At 45.7% G+C, this 27,223-nt stretch overlaps 2 protein-coding genes and 2 long non-coding RNA genes across 4 annotated transcripts; 2 read left to right on the top strand and 2 right to left on the bottom strand.

Annotated features, from left to right (window-relative positions):
• The first annotated feature begins 6,680 nt into the window (after positions 1-6,680).
• On the top strand, positions 6,681-9,367 carry LOC109772662 (uncharacterized). The gene is made up of 4 exons (XR_012189892.1): positions 6,681-7,071; positions 7,244-7,277; positions 7,381-7,480; positions 7,565-9,367. It is a non-coding gene; the product is annotated as an uncharacterized lncRNA (long non-coding RNA).
• Positions 9,368-10,650: 1,283 nt separating this feature from the next.
• On the bottom strand, positions 10,651-12,460 carry LOC109772671 (ervatamin-B-like). Its single transcript, XM_020331375.2, has 2 exons — positions 11,501-12,460; positions 10,651-11,450 (listed from the first exon to the last, which is right to left on the bottom strand). Exons 1-2 carry the CDS (start codon positions 11,841-11,843, stop codon positions 10,822-10,824), a joined length of 972 nt encoding a protein of 323 aa, XP_020186964.2. The 5' UTR covers positions 11,844-12,460; the 3' UTR covers positions 10,651-10,821.
• A 505-nt stretch (positions 12,461-12,965) lies between these two features.
• LOC120968398 (uncharacterized) lies at positions 12,966-17,343 on the bottom strand. The gene is made up of 2 exons (XR_005762848.2): positions 14,305-17,343; positions 12,966-13,609 (listed from the first exon to the last, which is right to left on the bottom strand). It is a non-coding gene; the product is annotated as an uncharacterized lncRNA (long non-coding RNA).
• Positions 17,344-24,056: 6,713 nt separating this feature from the next.
• Positions 24,057-25,816, top strand: LOC109772670 (uncharacterized). Its single transcript, XM_020331374.2, has 2 exons — positions 24,057-25,235; positions 25,383-25,816. Exons 1-2 carry the CDS (start codon positions 24,834-24,836, stop codon positions 25,602-25,604), a joined length of 624 nt encoding a protein of 207 aa, XP_020186963.2. The 5' UTR covers positions 24,057-24,833; the 3' UTR covers positions 25,605-25,816.
• The last annotated feature ends 1,407 nt before the right edge of the window (positions 25,817-27,223 follow it).

Genomic DNA, 27,223 nt, shown 5'->3' with positions numbered 1-27,223 from the left:
TCTGTGTTTTGATTTGGTGCTTTTTTTCAATTACTATATCTATAACATTTTCCCAATGGCCGGGAGGAAGCGAGTAAGTCAGCCCCTTGTTGTTGAACAGTGTTGGCCAACAAAAAAAGCAAGAGTCAATGGCGGTAGAAAGAAGAGAAGTGTGCCTGAGCCTGAGCAGACTGAAGAAAATCCTGCTGCAGTCAACATTCAGACTGAAGAAACTGATGTGGAGGTGCACACCGAAGAAACTGAAATTGCAGTCAACATTCAGACTGAAGAAACTGCTCTCGAGGTTGAAATTGAACCTGAGCGTGTCGAGGTTCAGACTGAAGAAACCCATGTTGAGGTACACACCAAAGAAACTGAAACTGCTGTCAACATTGAGACTGAACACACTGATCACGAGGGTGTTGGCGAGGTGTTGAAAAGAACAGTGAAGAAAACCAAGATGATCAGTGAACTTGTGTGTGTAGTAGAACAAAAAACAAGAAGTGCTAAGGCGAAGAAGGGCACACGACGTGGTAGGAAGAGGTAGAACAGAGAACAGATTGAAAATTTGGGGCATGTAATAATATTTGTAACTTGGTACGTACTAGTAGTCACTATGTATCCCCGTATTTCTATTCGAACTTGTTTGTTGGTACCTTGTCTAAACCAGCCAAATAAAATTCAAATTTAAATTCAAATTTGGGCTCAAATTTGAATTAGGGATGGGGTATTGATGTTTTAATGCTATCTAAAGTACCTCAACTGAAATATGTTTGCTTGCTGATCATTCCGAGCCCTTTTGGTAAGTTGAACTCATAGTCATGAAAAGTGTGTCTCAAATGACCTCCAAAGGTAGGGTAAACGGCCTCATATTTAAGCAAGTTTTTTTGGCACCTTGTCTAAACCAGCCAAATAATTTTTCTACACATCTATTCTACCTATATAGTGTAAATCTAAAGTCTCACTATTTATTGAATTAATTTTCTATTATTTTCTTTTCTTTTTGAAAAAACAAGGTTTAATAGAAAATTATATATAAAACAAGTTTAAAACATGAAAATGAGAAAAGTAAGTTAAGATCTTTCTTAGTCAATCCAAAATGAAGTTTTGGTGAGGTTTTCACACTTCTCATTTTCAAAACCCCACCTACTCTCGGGTGCCCACTACTCTCTCCCTTGAACTCCATACTACATTGTTCGAGGAATGACAATTTTGTGAAGGATTTTTCGTGAAAATGTATGTAAACCATATACTATACGACATAATAAGACTATGTGCGCAAGATTTATATTTTTTTGATTTTTTTTTAATTAGTTATGATCAACCCTAATTAGTCAAAACCCCTCAAAACCTCTCAAAACCCCTCAAAACCCCTCTCAAAACCCCTCAAAACCCCGCACACTACCGGGTCGTCGATCGTTGTGCGTGCACGGTTGAGATCAGGCGCTAGGGTTACCTACAGTGTGCATCGATCTGCATGAGACGCGCTGATTGGTTGAATCAGTATGCATCGATCTGCATGAGACGTGCTGATTGGTTGAATCGGTGGGGTTTGGATCAGTCTCTCTCGTTGGGGCATCAGGACCGTTCATTTGAATCCAACGGGAAGAGTTGACGCGGTGCATGGACCAAGCCTACGCAGTGCCCTTTCCATCGTTGCATGCGTGCCCGTGACTACCGGCAGCATGCATGCCCACCAGCAGAACTGCGCCTGTGCGTTGCATGCATGCCCTCGACGTTGCCCTGCTCCGCCACCCCTATCGACGCAGTAAGCTGTCGCATGCCTGCCATTAGAACCGATGCTGCGTCGCATCAAAGCATGCACTCGGCCACAATGCAGCAGCCCGATGAAGACAACCAAAAAGCCAACGCTGCATGGCGTGCTGTACATGGCGTGCTCCTCTTCGAGGACGCAATACTGGCATGGGGTATCGATGTGGGTATCGATGCAGTTCAAACGGCGTGCTGCCCTTTACAAGATGGGTAAATGAGCCGTCCATTATTGTCACGTCTCGCATCGACCGAACGTTGCCCTCTAGCCAGGCCCTAGCAAGATGGGCAAATTAATGGGCTACGGCATGAATGCACGGGCGGCACACGCAGAGAACCCGGGGCAGGCGTGCCCCCTTGACCCACGACGGCACAGAAGCGTGCGTGAGCCCGTCCCCCTTGACCCGCGACCGGTGGCACAGAAGGATCGCAGCCCGTTTCCCACGCTCGTGTAGACACTTTCATGGGGCGCCACCAAACGCCGCCCGCCCATTAATTCTACGGGGTGAACCCACGTCGCACTTGGGCTATTTAAGCCGGGCACTATCGTCTTCCTCTCCCTCCTCATCCACACCCCATCCTCTGCCTCCTCTGCCCTCCTTCTTCCTTCATCTCCATCAAACCCGATCGAGCCCTCGAGCCACCCCGCCACCATGCAGTACAACGCCCCCACCTACCGCTTCCCCCCCAACCGTGCCAGAAAGGCTCTACCCGGCCGGAGTGTATGTAGAGAGAACCCTTAGGGTTTGGGCGATCTCGAGGTGGAGGGGCGCAAGGGAGTTAACGGAGTTCTTCCTTGCGGCTGACTTCCGCCACCTCCCCCGCGGCTCTCCTCGGATGTACCATCTTGAGGAGGTCAACCACAACGGCGTTGTGGTTGGGCTCCTCGCCACGTTCACTAACCCTTCCGATGCTTTTCATCTCCTCGGGCGAGCGTATTGGGTTGGTTGTGAGTTCATAGCTTTCACCACCTACAATATCTTCACCGAGTTCAACGGCATCTTCCCCAACAACGGCGTTATGCACACGCTCCCGTACCCCCATCAACAACGGGGAGGAGTGAAGGGCGGCGCCCGGAGGAGCGAGGTGGTCCCGGAGGAGGAGGAGAAGAACCCGAAGAAGAACCCGCGTTTGCTGCCCCCCGGTCTATCTAGCTTGCTATAGATCTATCGTATTAGTTTTTTTAAGTTGTAATCGTTATGCTACTATTATTAAGTTTTATTAGTACTTTAAGTTGTAAGGCTATCATGGAGTTGTAAGACTATCGTGGAACTATGGGTTGCAATCGTTATGCTTCTATATAATCGTTATGCCACTATATATATTGTGTGTTTCGTGCTATTATTTGTGGATTGCTATGGGTTGTTCTTGCTTATTATTCGTGTATTGCTATGGGTTGCTACGGGCCCGGGTTGCTACACCCCAATCACCACACACACTATTTTCAAAATATTGGCCAAACCATGGACATGCAACTAGGAGCCCCATGCAAACCCACTATGGACATGCAACTAGGAAATGCAAACTAATTTACTTCGGCCACTTCATGCAAGCATGCAACTCATTTAGTTCATGGAACCGTAGACATGCATAAAAACAATTAACATTTAGTTTTAGTGCATCAAAAAATGATCCATCACAAAATTTAGTGCAAGAAAAAGGCCAAAGTAAAAACAAGTAACATTTTATTGGGCCCCATTTTATTTGCCGAAGTTAGAGGTGGGCTGGTGCCCCTACGCGGGTGGGCTGGTCTTGGGCATGGTTATTTTCTCAGGGCCCATTTTCTCACGGCCCAACATCTATTCGGCAGCCCAGTTTTGTTTTTTACTAGAAACTGAATTTGGGTGTGTACTCTGTTAACTGAAGAACAAAAACAGAGAAAACAGAGCATGAACACAGAATAGGGCCCCTGAGAATATCATTACAATAATTCAAGCAAGTTTTGCTTCACACAAATTCAATTGCATCTAACAAATGATCCCTGGCTAACTCAAACTACTGGGCACCCCTGAAACTAGCTGACACACTAACTGAAACTCTAACAAATTCTAGCGATTGATGAACATCAAGTAAAATAAACCCATAGCAATGACACAACCATAAAATGCTACAGCCATCATATTTGCTCGCTGCTTCAAATCGATCAGATGCTTTAGTTGCTTGCCATTTTCTTCAATTCACACTTCAGTTCTGCACTGTGCATCATCGGATCAGCTCTGTCCGCCAAATTGGGGGCTTGTTCCACGGCAAGCCGCCCCCCAAAATTGAGCTCTTGGGTTCGGGTTGATCCCTCCAATTTCAACCTTTCAACATAGTCATCGAGCCACTCAAAATGCCCACATTTCTTCATAACCTGAAAAACAGGGGCCCGCGGCGCATGAATCCTAGATCCACCACCCAGATCCACCGCCCTAATTCGAGGAAAAAAGAAAGAAATCGGGAGATATTAGACCATAGGATTGGTCAAGAACACAGATCTAACCTGCCCTGGTTGTGGCTTGCTCAAGCATTTCACAAACTCGTGCCCACGGTTGCCATTTTCTTCCCTCACACAAGTCAAATGCTTCAGAGGCTCCATGCGCGGGCAATCGGGGCATCTTGTCAACGGCAGTGGACCGTACTGCGTCCATGATTGGCGGGACGCCGAAGTCGAGCTAGACATCACTCGTCGGCGGTGCGCTTCGTTGCTGGAGCAGAGGAAGAAGAAGATGGGAAAGGAAAGGGGCAGGGCAAGCAATGGAGGGCGGGGGGGGGGGGGGGGGGTGGGCTGGCTCGGGTCGGGGCACGCTGATGAGCACGGGCATGCTTGCGTGGATAAGTTGTGGGTCCCACCCGCATGCGAGTAACTGCTAGGTCCCGCGTGTCATAACTCGAATCGCTAACCCCTCATGTTTTTCATTTCATGGTTAAACAGAGCCATGTCGCATTGGAGCTATTGTTTGCCTCTAAAACATCGCATCACAGCCATTCATTCCAACAACGTCGCACTCCTTTCAATTCGCATGAAAAACGTCGCACAGAAGCTATTGGCCCGCTCATGCTACCATTACACTACAAGGATCCAGGTTTATTGCAACAAAATCCTTTGTTGCAATATATGTTGTTTCGTGGCGATAAGCATCTATTGCCACGAAACGACATTCGTTGGCAGCCGTTGCGACTGGACACATGGTAATAGGTTATTACCACGAAAAAGCAATCGTGGCAATAAAGCGTGCTATCGCAACATCCATGCGGGAAGTTGCCACATGTTTTCCCGTGGCAACACTCACCTGATGCCACAATTTGATTTGTGGAGATAGCTTTAATGCAACATGTAACGAATCATGGCGGCTGATATCTCGTAGCAATAGATATTTGTGGCAACAACCTATGCCAACGACGACCGTTCGACGACCGTTTCGTGGCGCATTACTCTTCCGTGGCAATAGTCAATTGTGGCAATAAACAATGGCGACAATACTTGTTTTCGTGGCATTAGGCATGTTGCCACGGCCCACTACACTTGTGGCAATAAGCTATGGCAACAATCCTAGTTTTCCTGGCATTAGGCATGTTGCCACGACCCACTGCACTTGTGGCATTAACTTATGGCAACAAATATTCCAGTCGCCGTAACAGAAAATTGCAACATACTTGTTTTGGTGGTGATAAATAGGTATCACAACAAGTAAAATCTTTGTAGCGAGAAACTATTGCAACAATTTAAACTATTCTGTCACGATACTCTATTTCAACAAAACTTACTTTGGTGGCGACAATATAAAGTGCTCCGTTGCAACATCCTAGTGCAACAAAACAGGTAGGCGTAGCGACTGAGATATGACGCAAAACTACATTTTTAGTGATGCTAGCATGTGCCAACCGAAAGTGGGTTGTTGTAATAGCCTATTGCAACCGTAAAAAAAATACAGGCTTTCAATTACAATATTCAAAACCACACATATAATATGTAGATTCATAAAATTCATAATTCTCATAGCAAATATCCATCAAATAAACTCAAATGTAATTTAGCCATCCTAATTAACTACAAAGACTAAACTGTCCGTGATCTAGAGTCCAGTCCAGCTAGTTCTTTGGATCCTGCAATCAAGAAATAAAAAAAGTTCTAGTTAATGAGTCGAACATAACATACGCCATACAATTATTCCAGCCCATTGTTAAAAAGAACTATCGCCAGACTAACTGGACAAATACTGTGTCAGCAAGCATGTAACTGAGGAATCAGAACAATTATACAAGTGTAAATGTCTAAAGAATAAGCATAAGTACATCTACTAAAAGCTTCTTTTTTTGAGAAAAAACATTGCTTTATAACTTGACGGTGCTAGGCTGAATCACCAAAGCACAGGCAGCCACAAGGGCTGGTACATCGGCCTCCCATTCCACATAGTGGTTAGTTCGTACATCCTATCAAGACTAGCAAGCTCGTGAGCAACAGAGTTTGCCGAGCGACGGCATACATTTATTTCATAATAAGAAAACCATAATTTGAGCTGGTACTTGGTATCCACAATAACAGCAGCATAGGGTTCCATCAGGAGTTGCGAGTCCGTTTCAAAAACGAGCTAGGAAATTTATACGGAGTGTGTAACTGCAAAAATCGCATGCCAGCTGTGCAAATACGTACGTTCCGGGCGCAAGTGACCGTATGGTGAGCAAACAGCGTTAGCATAATGACCGTAACTTGCAGTTGCCAGAATACAGTGACCAAAGTGATTTTATACGGAGAGTACAGGTACTGTGAGTGTATTTTACTCTACTGGAGTATACGCTATCGGGTGGAGCGCGTCCGCGTCCACGCGATGGATCAGACGCCTGGTGGAGCGCGCGATGTATCAGACGCGCGTCTGGTGGGTTGCGCCGCGCGAGATCTCTCCCCCTTTCCTTCGATCATTTTTCTGTTTCCTTCGCTCCTTCTTTCCCACGATCCTTCTCCTCTTTCCTTTTCACGCGCCGGTCCTAAAAAAAAACTACCCCATAGCGACCCGAGTCGTACCTCGATCCCCTGTTCCGCCACCGCACGACCCGAGTGCTGGCCGCATCCAGCAGCCACATCATGGCGGCGCGACGAAGCAGCCCACGCCGGCACCTCCCTGCCGCTCCCCTCTCCCTCTAACCTTGCTCCACCACTCGCCGCCCGGCGCCTTCCGCCCGTCGGCCTCCTCCTCCCTGGATCTCGGCTGGTCGATCCTGCCTGTGGGCGCGTGGCTGGACCGCCCGACACCTCAACTCCGGTGCCAACGGACCTGCCATCCTGCTCACCTGCCCGGGACTCCCGTGTGCTTCAGTGCAACGCCCTGCAGCAGCTCTCCCCTGGTCAGCCCCTCATGTTTCCCTCTGTATTTTTCATTGCCAGTGCAACAAATTTAGATTCAAAATACATCACATGGGCATTAGTACTGTGTTATACATACAACATAAGGATGCTGATTTTAGTTTGAAAGTAGCAGACTAATTTTCCCTTGCTTGCTGTTTTATTGGTATGTAGAACCACACATTCGTGGAGGTCAGCAGCATAAAAGGTATGCTATGTTCTTGAGCATAAGTTAAACAATCTGGTTGTTAGTTTTGAGCCGTGAATAATTGTACTGATGCTCATGGTTACGTGTGCCGATATTTTGCCAGGAGATTATCATATTATCCCTGAATATTCGTATTGAAGATCATGTGTTGGATGAATTTTGGATGGCCTGGTATCTTTGATTATTCGTACTGAAGCTCATTGGTACCTGTGCCAACATTTTTCTAGGAGATTATCATTTATCTCTGAATATATGTACTGAAGATCACTTGTTGGATGCATTTTTAGATGGTCTTATCTCTACTCCTATAAAAAACCGAGTTGGTGATGATGGTGTGTCTGCCATCCTGCAATATAGACCGTACGATCTATATCTCACGGATAGAAAGAAAACTATGACAATTTTGCAAAAAGATACCGCACCCCTCTCCACATTTGCAGATAAGTCCTTCCCTCGTTCATCTTTGTCTCCCACAAGATAAACAACTCGTATAAATGCATCTTGATGTTCCGTGCAACGCATGGGCCTCTTGCTAGTATCTCTAAATTGCTACGCAAGAATATTGTTTCTCATGGAAAACTGTTCCTTTTTACTAGCTAGAATTAGACAGGGTAGTAAGGCATAAGAGGTTAGTTGGTTGGTTTAGTCAACTTTGAATTTATCAAGAGTGAAGATGTTAACAACCAGTATATGCACAACATGTCACTGAATTCTAGCTGTCTGAATGTTATCTCATGAATTTCAGTTATCTCTGAATATCACCAGTACATACTTGGCATCAGTGGGTGTACAAGTATACAGAAATAACATCAGCATATGAATTTCAGTATACCAATACTCTGAATCAGTGAAGAATGAATGTCCGAATGTCGATGTACAAGAAGTAAAATCCTTGTGTTATCCATGTCACTGAAATGTCAGAAAAGACTTCCTGTACATCCACGTTCATTCAAGTATTTTCTGTAGATCCACACTGATTCAAATGCAGCAAAAGCACTAGTATTTATCTGTATATCCACATTCATCCTGTTACAGCAAAACATCAGCAATTTCTCTGTCAAACATCAGTAAAACATTCACGTGGAGCAGTTTTCACGGCAAGCAAGCCACCGCGCATGGATGCAGCGCCGCGGCCGCTTGGTTTCCCTTGTGAGTGGGCAACATCGTGTCGCCGTCGCATGGATGCAGCGCCGCAGCCGCTTGGTCTCACTCGCGTGTGGGTTTAGCGCCGGGTCGCGAAGGACGCCACCGCCCGGAGGCATCACCATGGCCGTCGGATCGTAGCTGCGTGGGGCAAGCGCCGTGCTGCCATCGCTTGTGGTTAGTACCAGACCGCGGTCGCGTCGGGGCGCTGCCGTGGCTTGCGGGTCGTCGTCGCTAGGGGAGCGGCGCCGCAGTTACTCATCGTTGAATCGCCGCGGCGTCCAGGTCACCCTCGCGGCTGGAGAAAAAGTAGGAAGGGGATAATTTCTGTTTTTTCTCTCTTCAGCTAATAATTAGTAGGTTTTTTTGGGAAAACTGTGGTTAAGTGGCTGGTGGGATTCCCCCTCTATCTGTACCATATGTTCGCCATTTGATGGCCCAGGAGGATAGTTTTCAAGTTTTCACTGAACGGACATTTTCACTGGATACTTCGCCCTTATTTACCCTCATGTCACATGTACTACCATGTGACAATAATACTATTTCTTGTTCCATCACCCAAATTTTGCTTTACAATGTATATATAAATTTTGCTTTACCATGTGACAGTAATACTGGTATGTATGTATCCCTGTTGTCTTGTCTTGTAATGCAGCTACTGATGCTATTGACTGTAATGCAGTTGTTATGTTTTTCAACAGGACTGGCTTTACGAAGATAAGGCAAAAATGACACGAGATAAGAGCTGGATGGACAGGGAAAGAGTAGTTGTTGTTCTTTTAGTGATGTTGCTATTTTGATAGTGATGCTATGTACACAATGTTGCTATGAACTTGTGTTTTTTAGTGTTGTCGCTATTTTCATTACTTTGCCATCAACTTATGATCTTTTGTGTGAACAATCTATACAAGTATGGCTGCTGAAACTTGTGTGCTTTCATGTTGAAACTTGTGTTACATATCTCGCTGAGATGGTTTGTTATATCCTACTAAAATCTTGTGTCATATGTCCTTATATATATCTTGATGTGGTGTGGTTGATCTGCTGATGAATTCTCACTGGAAATTAGGCTGGGATACAACTGTTATGCAACTCAATTGGTGGCTGAAGAGCTGTTTAAATGGAGCCTGGGAGTGTTCAAAAATAGCTAGTATGCAGCCTTGCTCAATTTCTCTGTTTAACACATAATTTTATATGGAATCTCCTTTTTTTATTAACAGCACACATAAATATATACAATCACATCAAGCAAGATACAGAAAAATTAGGAAGAGAATGTGTGCTGCTCAGTGCTCACGACTCACCTTTGTGACAAGGGCACCGAGCTTGCCGTCTTTCCGGTGCTGATGATGACCTTGCTACCGAAGGAGGACAGTAGGGCGAGTGAAGGGCGTCCGCGAGTGTGCAATGCTCCGCATGCGCGTAAGCGAGCGTTCCTCCAAGTTGTGGTACCACCAATGTCCACTTTGCAAGATATGTGACCAAAATGCAACTTAGGTGCAAGTTGTGGTACCTAATGTGTTAATACCTCTATAAACTAGTACGCCCCTTTAATCAAATCCTGAGAAATAGTATAATAAATCAATGAAAAAATCAGGAGCACTGTAGAGAATATCGTTGCAATATCCTGCTCCTTTTTGGCAACACTAGAGGATTGTTGCATTATGTTGTACGTATTACCATGGATGCTCAATTTGTCGCAATATGTAATAGTTATTGCAACGCGGCGAAGGTGAGGCAAAAAGTCACCCTATTACAACCAATACATGCTTTGTTGCAATACGAAGCCATGTTTTTTATAACAGTATCTATGACTAGCGCCAGATGTTAGAATTGTTGCAATATATGTCTAAATATTACCACAAAGATGCACTTTGTTGCAATACCTAGCCTTTATTGCAACAAGATGACCAATTCACGCAACGGGACGGAACTGTCGCAGTAGCACTACCATATTACAACGCCGATGCAGTTTGTGGCAATACATGGCTTTTATTGCAACAAATTGAGTACCTAGCGCGATGAAACAAAATTGTGGCAACATGTGGATCCTATTACCACGAACTAGAATTTTGTGGTAATATAGCATTTTATTGCAACAAAAGATAGTTGTAGCAATATTTTTTGTTGCAATAGACCGGAATCCTTGTAGTGTTAGCGCGAACAAGATCGGTCTCCCACTGGAATCTCTGGCTACAACTTATATTCTGCCCCTGCGTACAACCAACAAGTGGCTTGCTTTAATTTATTCCATTTCATCACTAACTATACTACTCCCTTCGTCCCATAATATAAAAGCGTTTTTGTCACTACACTAATGTTTAAAACGCTTTTATATTATGGGACTGAGGGAGTAGTTATTTATTAAAGCTCATATATAGACACATTGTTTCCTCTATAATTAAAATAGCGCATAGGAATGGATCGGATAGGTGGCCTCGAGCATTACCCCGCAGACCCCACCTTTGGCCTCGGCACCGCGCCGGAGCCGCATATAGCCAGCTTCTCCCCACGCTGTGGACCACGTATTTTTGAGGAGCCAAAAGTCGACTCCCTCCGGCTCGCCGTAAGGGTCGCTATGTCCGGTAGTTCCATACCCAACCAGGGTCATGGCGTGACCGAGAGTGGTATTGCAAGGCCCGTCGAAGAGGCCACCGCGGTATTGTATAAAGGCCGTGCTGTTGGCGTCGACCCCTACCGTGACGGGGCGCTTGAACACCGCCCACATGAGCGCCATCTCGTCCCGCGGCTCCACACGCTCCCAGCCCCTGATGCCCACGCCTTTGCGGGCCGGGTAGCACCAGCCCTTGGCACCTTTGTACGGATAGTCCGCCAATCGCGAGATGCCATCACCAAGCTGAATGGTTTGGAATGCCTTGGCCGGGGTGCCACCTCCACAATGCCTGTTGCTGCCGTCGCAGTCTACGAGCTGCTGGGGCGATAGCGGGATCAGGTCCCCGTGCTCGATCTTGTAAAGGCTCTCAATGGCCGATGCGGTTGCAAAAGCCCAGCAGCTTCCACAGTGCGTCCCTTGATCCATCACCGGCGTCACGGCGCCCGCGGAGCGCCAGTCCGCAGACGCCGGTGGATTTGCGCCATCGGAATGTAGCAGCTGATGCTGTGGTCGTTATTGAGGGCGGTGTCAGCGAACTCGTTGAGCTTGAGTTTGCCCGGGCCGCGCTGGTGCGCGAGCCGGACACTCTGCGCGAAGACGGCGAAGCGGGTGCTGCCAAGTGCTCCTCCGCTTGGGAGAGCCTTCCCAAAGTGCTGCGCCCACCGCTCGTACAGAGAGAGGAGGGCCTCCTCCGACGTGACCTCCTCCGAGGCGAACGACATGGTGATGGTGCCACCACTTGCCGTGGGCGCGGCGAGGAGAAAAACCATGGTCACCGCGAGCAGGAGTCTCGCCAAAGTGGTCACCATGGTTAGTTGGTGTAGAACGACAAACAGGAGCGAACAACTCTGAGCGAAGTTTCTTCTGGCCGCACCTCACTTCCTCTCCTCTTCGGCCATGGGGGTTCTTATATAGGACTGGGAGGCTCGGCAAGCAACTTATGCACAACGTTTGTGCTTTGAAAATATCAGACGAAATTTACTCCTCAAAAACAGAACACTCTTATCTTGTCACACGTTTCTCCTTATAGCTGCTGATGGAAAATTCTAGGTGCGTTTGAGTTTGCCTTGCTCAGTAACTGAGATAGTACAACAGCAACCCTGTGTACATCAAGGTTAAATTTTTTTTGTTGACCAAATGTTCACATTTGTGTTGCAACACAATATGATTTAACGGAAAAGCTAAAATCTGAACGTATGGATTTTAGCAACAAATCCGAATGATCTGATCTTCGTCTGATCCGATCTCACAGCACTAATTTCGCTGGTATTAAATCGCCACTGATTTTGCTCCTTTATATCACAATCTGATCTCGCGGCTCTATTTTCGTACCATTAAATGATGATTGATTACAATCTGACGGCACTGATTTTGCTGCATTAAGTCGTAAGCGTGGCTAATTTCCCTCGAAAAAGATATCGCAATCGGATCTCGCGGCTCTATTTTCGTAGCATTAAATAGTGATTGATTACAATCTGGTGGCACTGATTTTGCTGCATTCAATCGTCCTCGTGGCTAATTTCGCCAAAAAGAGGAGCCAGTAGGAGTCGAACCTTTGACCTTGAAGGATGTGATCTCTTTTTTTTGGAGGGAAGGATGTGACCTTGAAGGATGTGATCTCTTAATATTCCATTAGTAGAATGCCCGTGCGTTGCCACGGGCCAACAAATGAATTTGTAAACAATACTCATTTTGCTCACACGAACAAACACATTGCACTCAAATATTCAACCACATCACAAACGCAAGTATCTTCCTCTCTGTTCCAACAAACATCATGCACCCCTCTAGCATCTCTTCCCCATTGAACTTGTCATCCATCGCCTTCTTTGTCCATACATCAATCATCCTCTCAATCTATTATCCCTTGACTCTGCATGTAGCTTCTATGTCGGTGCTTTGTTGTCTCGCTCTACTACATATGCAACATGGAACACCATCAACAAATGATGAGATATAATGCACCTCACCTTATTACAAATAATAAGAAAAGGGGGCACATTGACATGGAAACATTCTTTCCACCACATCTTCATTCCCAAACTGACTACGAATAATGCTCTATTTGTCTCCGGGTTCTCCTTCCATCTCCAACTAAGATGTGTCTCCATCACTTTACCTCACTAAGACTTCTTTTCCTATGGACCTCAAATATACATACAACAATCACACGACAAGGTTGCATCATCGTTGTCATTCCATCTCTTCTTCCACAAGCCCTTCCACTTAAACTCTTTTGATCATTGCGACACCAGTCTGCTCCTACGTCAGCCTGCTCCAAATCTGCATATGTTTCCATCTGGGTCCAAATACACCCATTTTTCTCTACAAGTCTTATCAACTACTTTTTGACTAACACATGTTTAAAGAAAACACAAGTTATATACAAATCAAAAGTAACATCATGACATGTTCTTAAACCAAAATAGAGGAGATATTTTAACTGGAAATTACCTCTTAGTGCAAGTACCTTTTGTGCAAACTCCAAAGCTTCATGCCATATGCTGACACGGGTTAACTCTACCAGAGTTTGTTGCTGCAGATGGAAGTATTATTGGGGGTTTGCACCCAGAATCTGCAATGTCATAATTAAGTTAGGGTAAGAAGTCAAAATCTCATGAAGGTACTACAAGGGAAAAAACACTTTCTAGACATAGGTGTGGCCAAACCGCATTGTGAAAAATGCACAACCAGACCCTACACCGGCTTTAAAATTAAAATACAAAACTTCACCCAAAAATGTACAGACAATTTTTTTCAATCAAATGAAGATGTAATTTCTCATAAGAATATACTTGTAATCTAGAGTAGTTCAGGTTGGGCGCGATGCGGCTGCCTACCAAACACCAAAGCGGGAGCCAGCTTTTTTAGTGGCCACTGCAGCTGCCCGCCTCAGGCCGTTTGATTTTTAGTGTCACCTGCTCGCCCGCTCCTCAGCTTCAGTAATTGAATAGATATGTGATACTGATAAAACTACTCTACAACACCATGGATGCTACAACTACTGTCATAGGTAGAATATATTTTCTAAACATAAATCATGAGAAAAGTAACACATAGCCGGTATTTTAGGACATATATCAGAGAGGCTAATCAATAAAAGTATTTGCCGTTGCTTGACGTAACAAGTTGTGCAAGAAAAGTGGACAAAATATGGCATCACAATATATTATCTTGCAAGGGAAGCATTGAATTTGTTATATGAACCTTTCCCAATGTTCAGCACGGTATTAGCAAAGAAGCTACAGCAGAAGGATCAGAGCAAATTACCTGCATGAATGAGTGAGTTGGAGAGAAGCCAAATCAGATTTCACCACACAATGGAAGGGGCCAATATCCTCGCCCCACATGGTGTGGGCTATATACTTATACATGCTGGAGAAATATATGCGGAAGTCAACAGAAGTTAAGTGACTATCATGTACATTCGACACCATATGAAATGCACAATAAGTGTAGATAAACAGTAGCTAGAAATCACTTTAAAACATGACCTGATAAGTATAGAGAGTCAAGTAACACTGCTAAAGAGTCAAGTTTAGAACCACAGAATGGCAGATGTGTTGAGAAACACTAATTAAATTAAACCATCCTAGAGCAGGACCAAATAGATTTGTTCATTATCAATTATATAGAAAACAAAGAGGCAGCCCTAAGTAGAGCCTACTTATCATCAGATGTATGCCACAAGACCACTAATCAGGCCAAGCAAGTGCCCTCCTATTATTATCAAAATTCAAAACAAACAGAACCTACCACCATATAGTTTGAAAACATGCCCTAGGTTCAACCAATGGCACATTCAGATAGCAACAACCCAAACCATGGTGTAATAACAAGCAATTACCAAGCTACACCAGAGTTAATCCTGCCTATTCATAGCTCAATAGTACAAGAAATCATAGCACAAACCAGGGCCAGATGACCACCACAGAACAATCCCTCATCGGCGTGATCGTAGTATTATGATCAGAGAGCAGGAATAAAAGGTTTTCGTGAGAATGTAATATAATTCACATCCACAATATGGAATCCACAAACATATTAAGAATTAATAATTGAATTTTTTTATCAACACCATGTTTTTCTGCAAACACAAAGATGTTGCATAAGCAGAATTCAACTCGGCACAGCTATTTGGTTGTACCATAAAATCAAGAACTTCTGCAACCTGACAAATTTTCGTGTATGATCAAAATCTAGAGGTCCTATAATAAGTCTTCAAAGAAAAATCAAAACCTAAATGACATGTTGAACAAGACAAATATGCTGAAAATAGAGAACTGAATCGACAAGCTAATAGATCAAGGGAAATATAAGGGCGGTGGAGGCACAGATTACTTTATGGGGACAAAGAAAGCATCATGTGGGGGTGTCGATTACCGGGAGTTGGGAGTTGTCAGTGAGGGATGCGCCTGAGTCGAGGCAGAGGCAGGACATGCTTCCAGGTGCACGAAAAAGAAAAATAGTCAAGTGCATGCCATCTACTCGTAGCATTGCTGCTACAATAATATAGCCATGTAAGGTTTGGATCTCCACCATCTCTCTATCTGATCCGTCACCAAATTATCTAAGAAATTCAGTGTTAGAACATGCTGGCTGAAAAACAGATAATATAGAAGACAAAATAATCAGGTTATTTTGTGACTTCAATTGAGATAAATATATGAACATTTCAAATAAAGCTTATTTGTGACTCTAGAAATAAAAGGCTGCAATTATTGCTGGTACTCATTGTTTTAACGCATACTGTCTATACAAATGTTAATGCTTAAGTAGCCTTGGTTGTCATCTCGAATATATTTGATGATACACATATTTGTGCTTACAAATGAGAATAACAAAACAATACATTGTAGAGACTGTTCATGTTTCTTGCAAATTAGGAAGTGAACAAAATAGGAATAACCAATCTCTAAATCTGAGCACTTCACCTCCGTCTAAAAGGAGCACGTGAATCAAATAGCAAAGTGATGAAGGCCTATGGCAAACCAAATTGACACACCCCCTGGGTGTATAGAAAATCAAACAAATAAGGAAGTCTTATACATCTCATTACAGAAATTTTGGAAATGATCAAGGGGTGAAGTCCACTTTGATTTTTACCTTGTGCAGATTGAGCTTTATTGTAGGTCCTTGCCTCCTTGGTAGTAATGGGATGTTTTTTTTTGTTCAAATTCCATACATCATTGAACCATGCTGACCTTCACGTGTACATACATGGTATGTTTTCAGATAACTAAACCTTGCCATCATCTTACATAGCATCTTCTATAAATCGTACACAAAACTTCAGAACCTGAACGATACAGCTTTGAAACAAACTGAAAAATTATGAACATCTGAACTAAACATTAGTGAAACAAACTGAAAATATCAAAATCTAAGCACCTGTATGCCTCCCAATGGATCACAACAAAAAATATAACCTAAATTCTGCAAACAGCATCCTACTAACAAGTCATAATTGACAGATTAAAAATTAGCCCCGGGATCATATATTTCTAATAACAAGATCATATATCTGTAATAACATGATCATATATTTCTGATCACAGGATCTGTTGCTTCACTTGTTCTCTATCAAATCTCCAAGGAACAACCAAAAAACGAACGCACGCACCCACTATACCTCGAGACAAATCAACAACAGACTCGATCGATCGCCTGGATCGAAAATTGATACCCTATCTGACAGGTGGACGCGAAGTTCGGGTCATTGGACCTCCACGCGACCTTGTACGCGCCACCTGCTCTTCCGAATGAGCCCTTGCTAAGAGCCGCTGCCACCTGCGATGAGTACGACATGCCGACTCCTCCTAGGAGAGGCACCCAAATCGTGAAAGCTGGCGTGATCGAGCAGAGGACGATGGCGACGGCAGGAATTGGTGAGATGGATCTAGCGACACTCGGCTAGGGAGCAGCGATAGGGGAGGATGGATGGAGGGAGCGGCCGGGGACTGAGGTGTGGCGGCGGCTGTGGGGGGAGAAGGGTAGATGAGGGAGCCTAGGGATTGTGGGAGCCGGGAGGGAGGAAGTGCGTAGTTTTTGTTTTTTGTTTTTTCTGGTTTTCTGTCCACGGTTCGGCCCGTGGGGAATAAAAGTCGGTGGCGAGGGGGATATTTAAGTGGTTAGGGGAGAAAAAAAATCAATTGAGGGTGGGAGGCGAACGAAGCCAACGATGACCTACAAACGCACCATCACAACCTCAGACTTCTTTAAAGAAGAAACTAGGTAACCATGAGCACCTCCATGTTTAGATTAGACTAGCACAAATGCCCGTGCGTTGCAACGGGAAAGAAAATTAACTTGTGTCCATGAAATTTTCTGCCTGAGCAGTACAACGGCGTCAGTATAGTGCCACCTAACGGCGACAAACAGGTGTACACCGAGATTTTGAAGAAAAGCATTAATTCAACCGTGCATTAGGCATAAAGAATCCTAAACACCGATGATAAGGAACACTTCTTCATAATTCTAAAATTATTATGAAAAAATTATTGCATGTGTAACTATCCATGCACTGGTTAATTTATCAATCTCATTTAATCAGGTATTCCTCTTTTATATGTTTTGTTTATCTCACGCAGCCAGAACCCACAGTTCCATTTAAATCGTGTCTTTTTTTGTTGGTATGTTTTCCTTTTTCTCATGAAGCACACAATCCCATTTAATTTATAGCGAACCAACAAAATAGTGTGCCTGTCCTCTTTTGTTTATCTCATGCAGCCTCCCTGACACCTAGAATAAAACAAAATCCATATTTCACTGTTTGTTTGTTGATTCTGAAGCCGGCTCATTTATGCAGTTAACTCGCGCACGTATGCAAATTTACCAGATTTTGTGTAAAAATGAGGGCACTATTTAATTGGTAACATGCTCTATGTAAAAAAAACGCTGCGAAAGTGTTTTGCCAATATCCATGGCATGTGCTTCGATTTGATTTCATGTGGCCTGTAAACAGATTTTCTTGGGTACGAGCAGCGCATGCACAGCAGGCAAACCTGCGTGCAATGCATCATCCAACGTGGATCCAAAGCTTCTCCTCCGTTCATGTCTCAAGCATGAATGCATGAGTCTCAGTAATAGCCTCTCTGTTGTTCCTCACCTTATTATTTGGCCATGCAGGGCATTTTTTTCCTTGCTTGGTCTCTCTTTCCTTATTCCTACACAGCTTCTTAACACCAAGAAAAGTCAAAGACCTATATAAATTGGATGTATTGCATATATAAGGGCGATGTGGGACTATTTAATAAGAAAATTGACCTCGATATATCAAGCAACATCACGTAATTCAGTTGGTGGGGGCACAGCTCTTCAAAAGTGATGGTCGTGGGTGCGATTTGGCAACATCGCATATTTTTGCTTCGGCCTGCCGCCTCGTCCGGATTGATGGGCCCGATTGGTTGGGCCACAGGCCTCAGAAACACAGGCGGGCTTCGAGTGCCAGAAAACATAGCGTGGCTTGCGTTGAGTTTTTTTTTCTCTTGATGAAAGGACGCTCAGTTTGGTTTTGAGACGGATAAGGAAACAAAACGTACGAAGGAACGGACGAAAATTTTGGTGGCAAGAAGCAATAGCTCTTTTATTAGTAGGTATAGATAGATATAGATATGAGCTATACTGTTTTCGTACTAGCGTAACAACCTAATTTTTTTCTACTTTCCCACCGAACCATGCCCTTTTCCTTCATGACTATAAGTGGAGATTTTTTAAAGAGCTACTTTTGCACTCATGCTGGGGATTTTTATGTGGTAATTTTATACACACAAAATACAATTGTAATTTTGAGCCAGGGAAAAGTTATAAAAACACACCCCGGTAAATACTATGGTAACTTTTCACCATGGCTTGAAAATTGATGAAAAATATATACCCTGATATATAGCTTCTATGTAAATATGATGGTAATATAGGCTAAATTGATAACTCACCTACGAACATCGTTAACTTTGAATGGAAAAAATGTTGAAAAACAGACCAGGTAACTTGTGTGCACGGAGCATGGTAATATACACATAATAAAGCTGATAACTCACATACAAACACCACAGTAATTTTTTTAATAGGAATCTTTTTGTTGAAAAACATGACCCGATATTTTGTGTGTAAGGAGCATGATAATATACATACAATCACTAGTAGAAAACAGGGCTTTAGTTGAGGCCTAGGTAAGGGCATTAATCCCGGTTTACTCACGAACTGGGACCAAAGGGTGCATCAGCCCCGGTTCGTGAGGCCAGGGTGCCGGCCGGGCCTCGGTGGCCATTGGTCCCGGTTCATCTGACCCCTTTGGTCCCGGTTCCAGACACGTTCCGGGACCAATGGGCCTCGCTCCTGGCCCAGCACCTTTAGTCCCGGTTGGTGGCTGGAACCGGGACCAGATGTTGACATTTAGACCCGGTTTTAGCCACAAACCGGGACTAAAGAGAGGCCTACATATACCCATGCCTGTGAACAACGCAACTGCTCTGTTTTTTTTTTTGGCCGGCCGTGGGAGAGGATAGATAGCTCGTTCACGTAACGTACCAAAAATCAAAAAAGAAGAAGAAGAAGAAAGAAAGAAATAACAAACTAGCTAGTTGGCGTGTGTGCATGACGTCAGCGCGTGCATACACGTTTGAACGCACGCACGACGCGCACGCGGCGCGGCTTCAACCCCCAGCGTTGCATTTAGAGTGTGGGCGGTGACTTCTTCGTTGGCGTGGGGCGCTAGGAGCTGCATACGAGGAAGATATTGATGTGTTGTTGCCAAGAGTCATGCCCCAATGATATTTTGCACCTTCTTTAGTATCCCATTAATTGGTTTGATTTGGTCTAGCTTGCCGGACCGGGCCGGCATCACCGCTGCTGTGGCTTACAGGTAAAGGCGGCGCCGATTGCCAACGGGCGGTGCGGGCATGGGAGAGGTGAAAGAAGAAGGTTGATTGTTGTTGTGCCACCCGCGCGCATGTAGCTAGGTGTTTTGCGCTGCCGGTCTTGGGTCTAATGAACTGGCCCGTTGTGCGCGTGGGGTAAAATTTGTCTGTCGTTTGTTTCGTTAATTATGGCTGCTTGGTGACCGTTGAACGGCGGGGAGCATTTGATGTGCCCCCCTCGACTGGGGCACGACGACGGCAATGCGTGTCGTGGGGCGCACATGAGAAGTAGTGGGCGTTTAAACGCTCTTATTTTTTTTCTTTATTTATTTAGTTACGGAGGAGGGGAGTAAGTCAAATAAACAAGAAGAATAAGAAGAACAAACACATAGAAGAAGAAGAAGATAGATAGCTAAGTGCACGTAGTACCAAAAATCGAAAAGAAGAAACGCTTTTTTTTAGGAAAAGCCATCAAGGCGGCTTTATTAATTTTTGAACATAGTTACATCGTCCACTAGGCTAGATACAATAAAACCCGAAGGATCCCCCTTCTAGACACAAGTCTGGGATGACTCTACATGGGCAGCTAACAGATGAGCTACAATATTCATCTCTCTCGGACAATGTTCTATGACTACATGAGAGAAATTCATAGCTAAGAACACACACTCTTCATATATTGCCGAAGCTACTGTCACTGAAAAACCTCCATCATGCATAGTTCGGACTACTTCCAGACAGTCCGAGTTGATAATTATCTTTTCGCATCCAACTTGACCTACCAGGATGAGCCCGTCTTTCAACGCTCTAACTTTAGTAGTAGCTGCCGAGCTTACAAGCATGTTCAATTCTGCTGTTACTTGCCGCCATAAAGTGTCCATGGTCATCTCTGATCACAACTCCAGTAGCCCCCTTCTCCTCCCGAAGACAGAAAGCAGCATCGATGTTCATTTTAACATAGCCCTCAGGAGGTTTCGACCAACCTTGTTTCTTGATGCACTTCTTCCTGTCCATTGCCTTCATGTGATTTGAAGTGAAAGCAGCGATTGACAAAGTTGTCTGAGCAGAAGACTGAATCGCCTCCCCGTGCTTAACCTGCCTCCTTTGCCACCATGTGTACCAAAGAGTAGATGCCAACGGCTCACGAGATCTCAGTTGAGACAGGATAGGGATCTTTCGCGTCGGCCCTTGAAGAAGTTCCTGTAATACGATTGACCCCGATCTGTCCACTGGAGACGCCTTGATAATATCCTCCAGCATGCCCAGGTTTTCCCACACCTCTCTAACCTGCGGACATCCAAAACAAGCATGTTTAATATCCTCACAATCAATTTTGCAGATCGGACAAGTATCAGACACTGGGATGTGTCGGTTAGATAGAACACTACTAATAGTCGGTAAAGTCCCATGGAGTGTTCTCCAACAATGCATTTTAACTTTTGCTGGAACCTGAAGATCCCACAAAATTGTCCACACAGGACTATGTGTAGATGATGAACTATTCCTTGTCCTCATTAATTTATGACCATGTTGATGCCACCACTCCGTATGATAGGCCGATTTCACCGAAAAGAAGAAGTAAGGTTTGAACAGCCGCAGAACAAACAAGAAGAAGATAGAGCGGCCAAACACAAACACGTGGTTTGTACTAGTCGAACAAGGAGGAGTAGCTGATATTTTTTAGAAAAGGAGGAGTAGCTGATATGATCGAGTGCATCATGTCAACGCATGCATATATGCGTGCGTGCATGCCTCAGCTAACGCACACACGTTATCTCGAAAGAAGGAAGAAAAAAAAACGTTCCGATCGAAGAAACGCGCACGCGCATGCCTACGAATCGAAGGTTGTGCAAGGAGTTCACTGACCGTGAGATCTCAGATGCCTTGTTTGAAATTGGGCCCTTAAAGGCACCTGGCATAGATGGCTTTCCCGCGAGGTTCTATCAACGGAACTGGGGCATTATGAAAGAGGAAGTTATTTTGGCAGTGAAGCTTTTCTTTGCTACAGGGGAGATGCCGGCTAATATTAATCACACTGCCATTGTCCTTATGCCCAAAGTGGATGTACCTACAACACTCAGAGACTTCAGACCGATTAGCCTTTGCACGATGTTGTATAAAGTGATAGCCAAGTGCTTAGCAAATAGACTAAGGCCCATGCTGGGAGAGATTATATCCATCAACCCGAGTGCGTTCGTCCCCGGGAGGTTGATCACGGACAACACACTAGTGGCTTTTGAGTGCTTCCACTTCATTGAGCAAAATAAAAATCCAGAGAAGAACTTTTGTGCGTATAAGATCGACCTCTCGAAGGCGTACGACCGTGTTGACTGGGGTTTCTTGGAGAATGCGATGAAAGGCCTAGGTTTCGATCACCGATGGATCAAGTGGATCATGTCATGTGTGACCTCGGTGAGTTACTCTGTCAAATTTAATGGAACCTTGCTGGATTTGTTCCTCCCCACCCGTGGTTTGCGCCAAGGAGACCCCCTCTCGCCCTTTTTGTTCCTATTTGTGCCAGATGGATTATCAACACTTCTCCAAAGAGAGATAAATAACAATCATATTGTGCCACTAAAAGTATGCCGCAATGCCCTTGGAATATCACATTTGCTCTTTGCCGATGACACGCTCCTACTCTTCAAGGCAGAGGTGGATCAAGCTGTACGCGTGCAGCAAGTTATCAATTCTTATGCTCAAGGGACGGGTTAGCTTGTTAACTTTGATAAGTGCTCTGTCATGTTTGGAAAATCTTGCCCGGTTGATACTCAGGAAGGAATTAAAACGCTGCTGCAAGTTACCCAAGTGGAGTTCGAACCTAAGTACCTAGGCTTGCCCACGCCGGAGGGGAGAATGACTCGGGGTAAATTCCAAAGCATACAAGAGAAAATGGTGAAGAGAATTGTGCAATGGGGGGAGGGCTCTCAGGGAGGGAAAGAAGTGCTAATTAAGGCAGTCGCCCAAGTGCTTCCGACTTTTCTAATGGGCGTCTTTAAGCTCCCTGACGGCTTATGCGAGGATTTAACAAAAATGATACGCAACTTCTGGTGGGGGGCGGCACAGGGACAACGCCGTACTCACTGGGTGTCGTGGGACATTATGCTCAGGCCCAAGTCACATGGTGGCATCGGATTTCGGGACATGAAGCTTTTTAATCAAGAGTTGCTTGCCAAGCAGGCATGGAGGCTAATTGAGAACCCCCAAAGCTTATGTGCACAAGTGCTCAAGGCAAAGTACTACCCCAATGCGTTCCTGGTCGACACCATCGTCACCGGTAATGCCTCCTCAACATGGCAAGCAGTGGAGTATGGGCTGGAGCTATTAAAAAAAGGTATTATTTGGCGTATTGGTAATGGCTCGCAGGTCCGCATATGGCGAGATCCTTGGCTCCCTCGCGATCAGTCTCGACGGCCGATCACCCCGAAGCGTCGTTGTCGCCTAAAGTGGGTCTCTGAACTGCTCAACCTTGATGGTTCGTGGAATATAAATTTTCTCCGGCAGCATTTCTATCAGCCGGACATTGATTGCATCCTTCAGATCAAGGCTTCAAGCAGATTAGACTCCGACTTCCTTGCTTGGCACCCGGACAAATGTGGCTGCTTTTCGGTACGTAGCGCCTACTACCTTGGTCTGCAGGAACAGATGGCAAAGCAGGACAACGGCGCCTCAAGCGGCCAGCCGGACGGAAGACGTTCGGTGTGGAACCTGATATGGAAAAACGGGGCACCAGCCAAAGTACGTATCTTTGCATGGCAAGCTGCCCAAGAGGCCCTAGCTACACAAGCTACCAAGACGCACAGACACATTGAACTGGACTCAACATGCTTGCTGTGTGGCCAGGCAAAGGAGGATGTGCACCATGCTCTTGTCATATGTCCTCATGCAGCGGCGCTTTGGGAGGCTATGAGAGAGCATTGGGCACTACCGACCCCAGCCGACCTGCGCGACGCTGATTGGTTATTACGTCTGCTTGATAAACTGCCGGATGTACAGAAGCTTGCTTCCTTGATGATCATGTGGAGGATTTGGTATGCAAGAAATGAGATCACACATCATAAACGCCCAGTCCCGATCGAGGCCTCGCGCCGGTTCCAATCGAGTTATATCAATTCCCTACTTGCAATACAACAGCATCCCGAGGTGGACTTGACAAAGGGCAAGCAGGTGATCGATTACTCGGGAAGCATGTCAAAAAAACACATGAAATAATAGCCACACCTCAATGGAAGGCCCCTGATGTGAACTATGCTAAACTGAATGTTGACGGTGCTTTTCTGAAGGAGGATGGTGCAGCCGCGGCTGGGATGATTTTGCGTGATCATGAAGGCGCAGTCATCTTCGCCGCGACGCGGGTGCTCTTTAGTTGTGGGAGCCCTCTAGAAGCGGAGATGGCAGCTATGGACGAGGGGCTTCGGCTTGCTCTCCATTGGTCCAGCTTGCCGTTGGTTGTTGAAACGGATTGCGCCGAATTGTTGAAGCTGGTGCAATCTAATGATATGGAGCGATCGAGGTATGCGAACCAGATTAATGAGATCAGAAGGATTCTTACTCATGAAAGAAACATTAGTCTAGCTAAAATTAGTAGGTATGCAAATGTAGCGAGTCACACCCTTTCTTGTATGGGGCGCTCGCAACAGCGCACTGCCTGTTGGCTTCGAAACTCCCCAGTCGAAATAGCTAGCATCGTCATCTCTGAATGTAATCACTATGGTTGATGAATGAAAAGTTCCTTTCCCGCAAAAAAAAAAGAAGGAAGAAAAAAAAACGTTCCGATCGAAGAAACGCGCACGCGCATGCCTACGAATCGAAATCATTCTCCCGGCCGGTTCCCCAAAGTTTGAATTTCGTCTCCCTCAGCCAAAAACGATCGAGGAAAAGAAGAAGAGAAAAGAGAGGAGGAAGTTAGCGCATCCACGTAACGGAGATCTAGATCGTGCATGCATGGTAACTGGACACGCGCACGCACGCACGAGCGTTGTGATTGGAGGATTTGACCCTCCCACGGATCGCGCCCCACATATAAAAGGAAGGAAACCCATCCAAATCCAATCCACCAACCGAAGCAGTTCCTTCCGATCCAGCGCCAAAAATAACACGACGATGTCTGCAGTCAGTTCCCCGTCGCCGGCCGACCTGAGAAAACAAGAAGAAGAAGAAGAAGAAGTAAAGAAGAGGATACGACGCGCGCTGTGGAACATAGGCACGTCGTGGCCCCTCAAGGCCGGGATCAAGTTCCCGATCAGCCGCGTCGGGCGGTACCTCAGGCAGGGCCGCTATGCGCCTCGCGTCGCGGCGCTGGCCCCCGTCTTCCTCGCCGCCGTCCTCGAGTACCTCGTTGCCGAGGTCACAACCGATCCGATTCCTTTCCCCTCCCTTCCTCCTCGACCATCTCCCTTCTTCTCCTCGTGTTCCACTTCCACGCCACGGCTAACGACTTCCTTTCCTTTCTGGTGGGTCGCCTCTTGAATCGCATCGCATGCATGCCTGCAGATCCTGGAGATGGCCGGCAACGCGGCCAAAGCCAACAAGAAGAAGCTCATCACCCCTCGCCACCTGCTTCTCGCCATCCGCAACGACAACGAGTTCAGCAGGCTGCTCGCCGGCGTCACCATCGCCCAGGCCGGCGTCGTATCCTACATCAACCCCGTGCTGCTCCCCAAGAACAACAAGACCGCGCACAAGGCCGGCAAGTTCAAGTCCTCCACAAGTTAAACAAGGCCGCCGCCGAGGAGTAGTACGTATGCTGCATGCATGCATGTAGTACGTGTTGCCGAGTTGCGTCCTGTATCTATATGTATGTAATGGTTCATGCATGCTTTCTCTTGTTCTGTCGGTAGTGTCCTTCTGATTCTCGGTACTATGTAATGGTTCGTGGTATCTGTTCATCCTGTACTCCTGTATCTGTATGTAATTAATGGTTCATAGTTTGGTTGATCCGTGGTTCCTGCTGATCCGTGGAAACTGAATCGTTTGGCCTTTCATCTACTACCACTATGAAAACATGAGAGGGCAGATCCAAATCACTATCTGAGTCATTAATTACACAATCTAACGGCCTAAAGCCTTCGTTAACGACATCGATCGCTAACCAAATCACCCCGTGTCCTCTCTTCTCTCCGCGAAAAACCCCCGCACGCCGCACTTCTCAAGGCCGCGTCAGCTGCTCGGCCCCCACCGCCGACGCCGCCAACCGCTTGCCCCGCCCCACCTTCTCGCCGCGCCGCCGCCCCACTATTTCTTTTCACTGTGGTTTCCTTCTTTCCCGTGGAGAGGTTCCAAAGCCACCCCACGTTCGATCTGGAACTAGACGAGGGGTTGCCACCGCCCCGTTCCTCGCGCCGGTCGTGGAAGAGAGAGGGAGAGAAGCGGTGCCAGCTTAGGTGGACCTAGACGAGTGCTTGCCACCGGCCCGTTCATTGCGCCGGTCATGGAAGATAGAGAGCGAGATCGAAGTGAAGCGCCGCGGCGGCGCAGGCCGTCGCCTCCTTAAGCGCGACCTGGAGTCCTGGACGTGGCGGGCCGGGTGTGGTGACCTGGCTGCGGTCGCCGTCGACGGCGCACTCCACGCGTGGCCTGCCTCCTGCCCTTCCCGACGCCACCACGTACCGCCACCGCACTCCCCCTCTTCCTCCAATGCTGCCTCCCTGCAGTCCGAAGTTACGCCGCGTCGGCAGCTTGCCCACCATCCCCTGAAGGTGACAAGTAACAAGTAACAACGACGAAGGAGAGGACAAATGGGTCGCAGGTGAGTTCCGCCATCCCCTGAAGCCTTCCCTCCTTCCCTTTCCCATGTCCAGCGGAGCAACCTACCTGCAGCAACTCCTCTTTTCTTTTCTTTCCATGTTCAGCGCTCATCTCCTCTCTCACCGTATATCCACTACATATAGGTACAGTACTTCTACTATTTCTTATACCATTTTGTTGTATATATTTTTGTTAGTAAATGCCCCAGTCTTTAACATCATATAAAGAATGTATTTGGTACTACGTACCAGTCGTGAGTTGATGTGAAATCCTCCAGTCTTCTTATCTAGGCACATGTATTTGCTACTACTACGAGTTGATGTGTAACCACCCAGTCTTTTAGTTGAGTATTATCTAAGCAGTCAAACACAGTGAAGTTTGCACACTGGCATACATTTTTCTAACTGAAATTGTACAGAGCAACAGATCTAAGACATTTTTGCGTCTCTTCTCAAACAAATATTACATAACAATAGTTTGACATTGCTGCTGTACAAATCAAAATATGCAGCGAAATATTTCAGTAACTGTTCTCCTTTTTTTGATTATTTTACTTAAGCTTACACTTAGCAACCGACGGTACATAA

Source organism: Aegilops tauschii, chromosome 7, assembly GCF_002575655.3.
Source record: "Aegilops tauschii subsp. strangulata cultivar AL8/78 chromosome 7, Aet v6.0, whole genome shotgun sequence".
Classification (NCBI taxonomy): domain Eukaryota; kingdom Viridiplantae; phylum Streptophyta; class Magnoliopsida; order Poales; family Poaceae; genus Aegilops; species Aegilops tauschii.
Note: the sequence above shows the minus strand (reverse complement) of the source record. Positions and strands in the feature narration are given on the sequence as shown.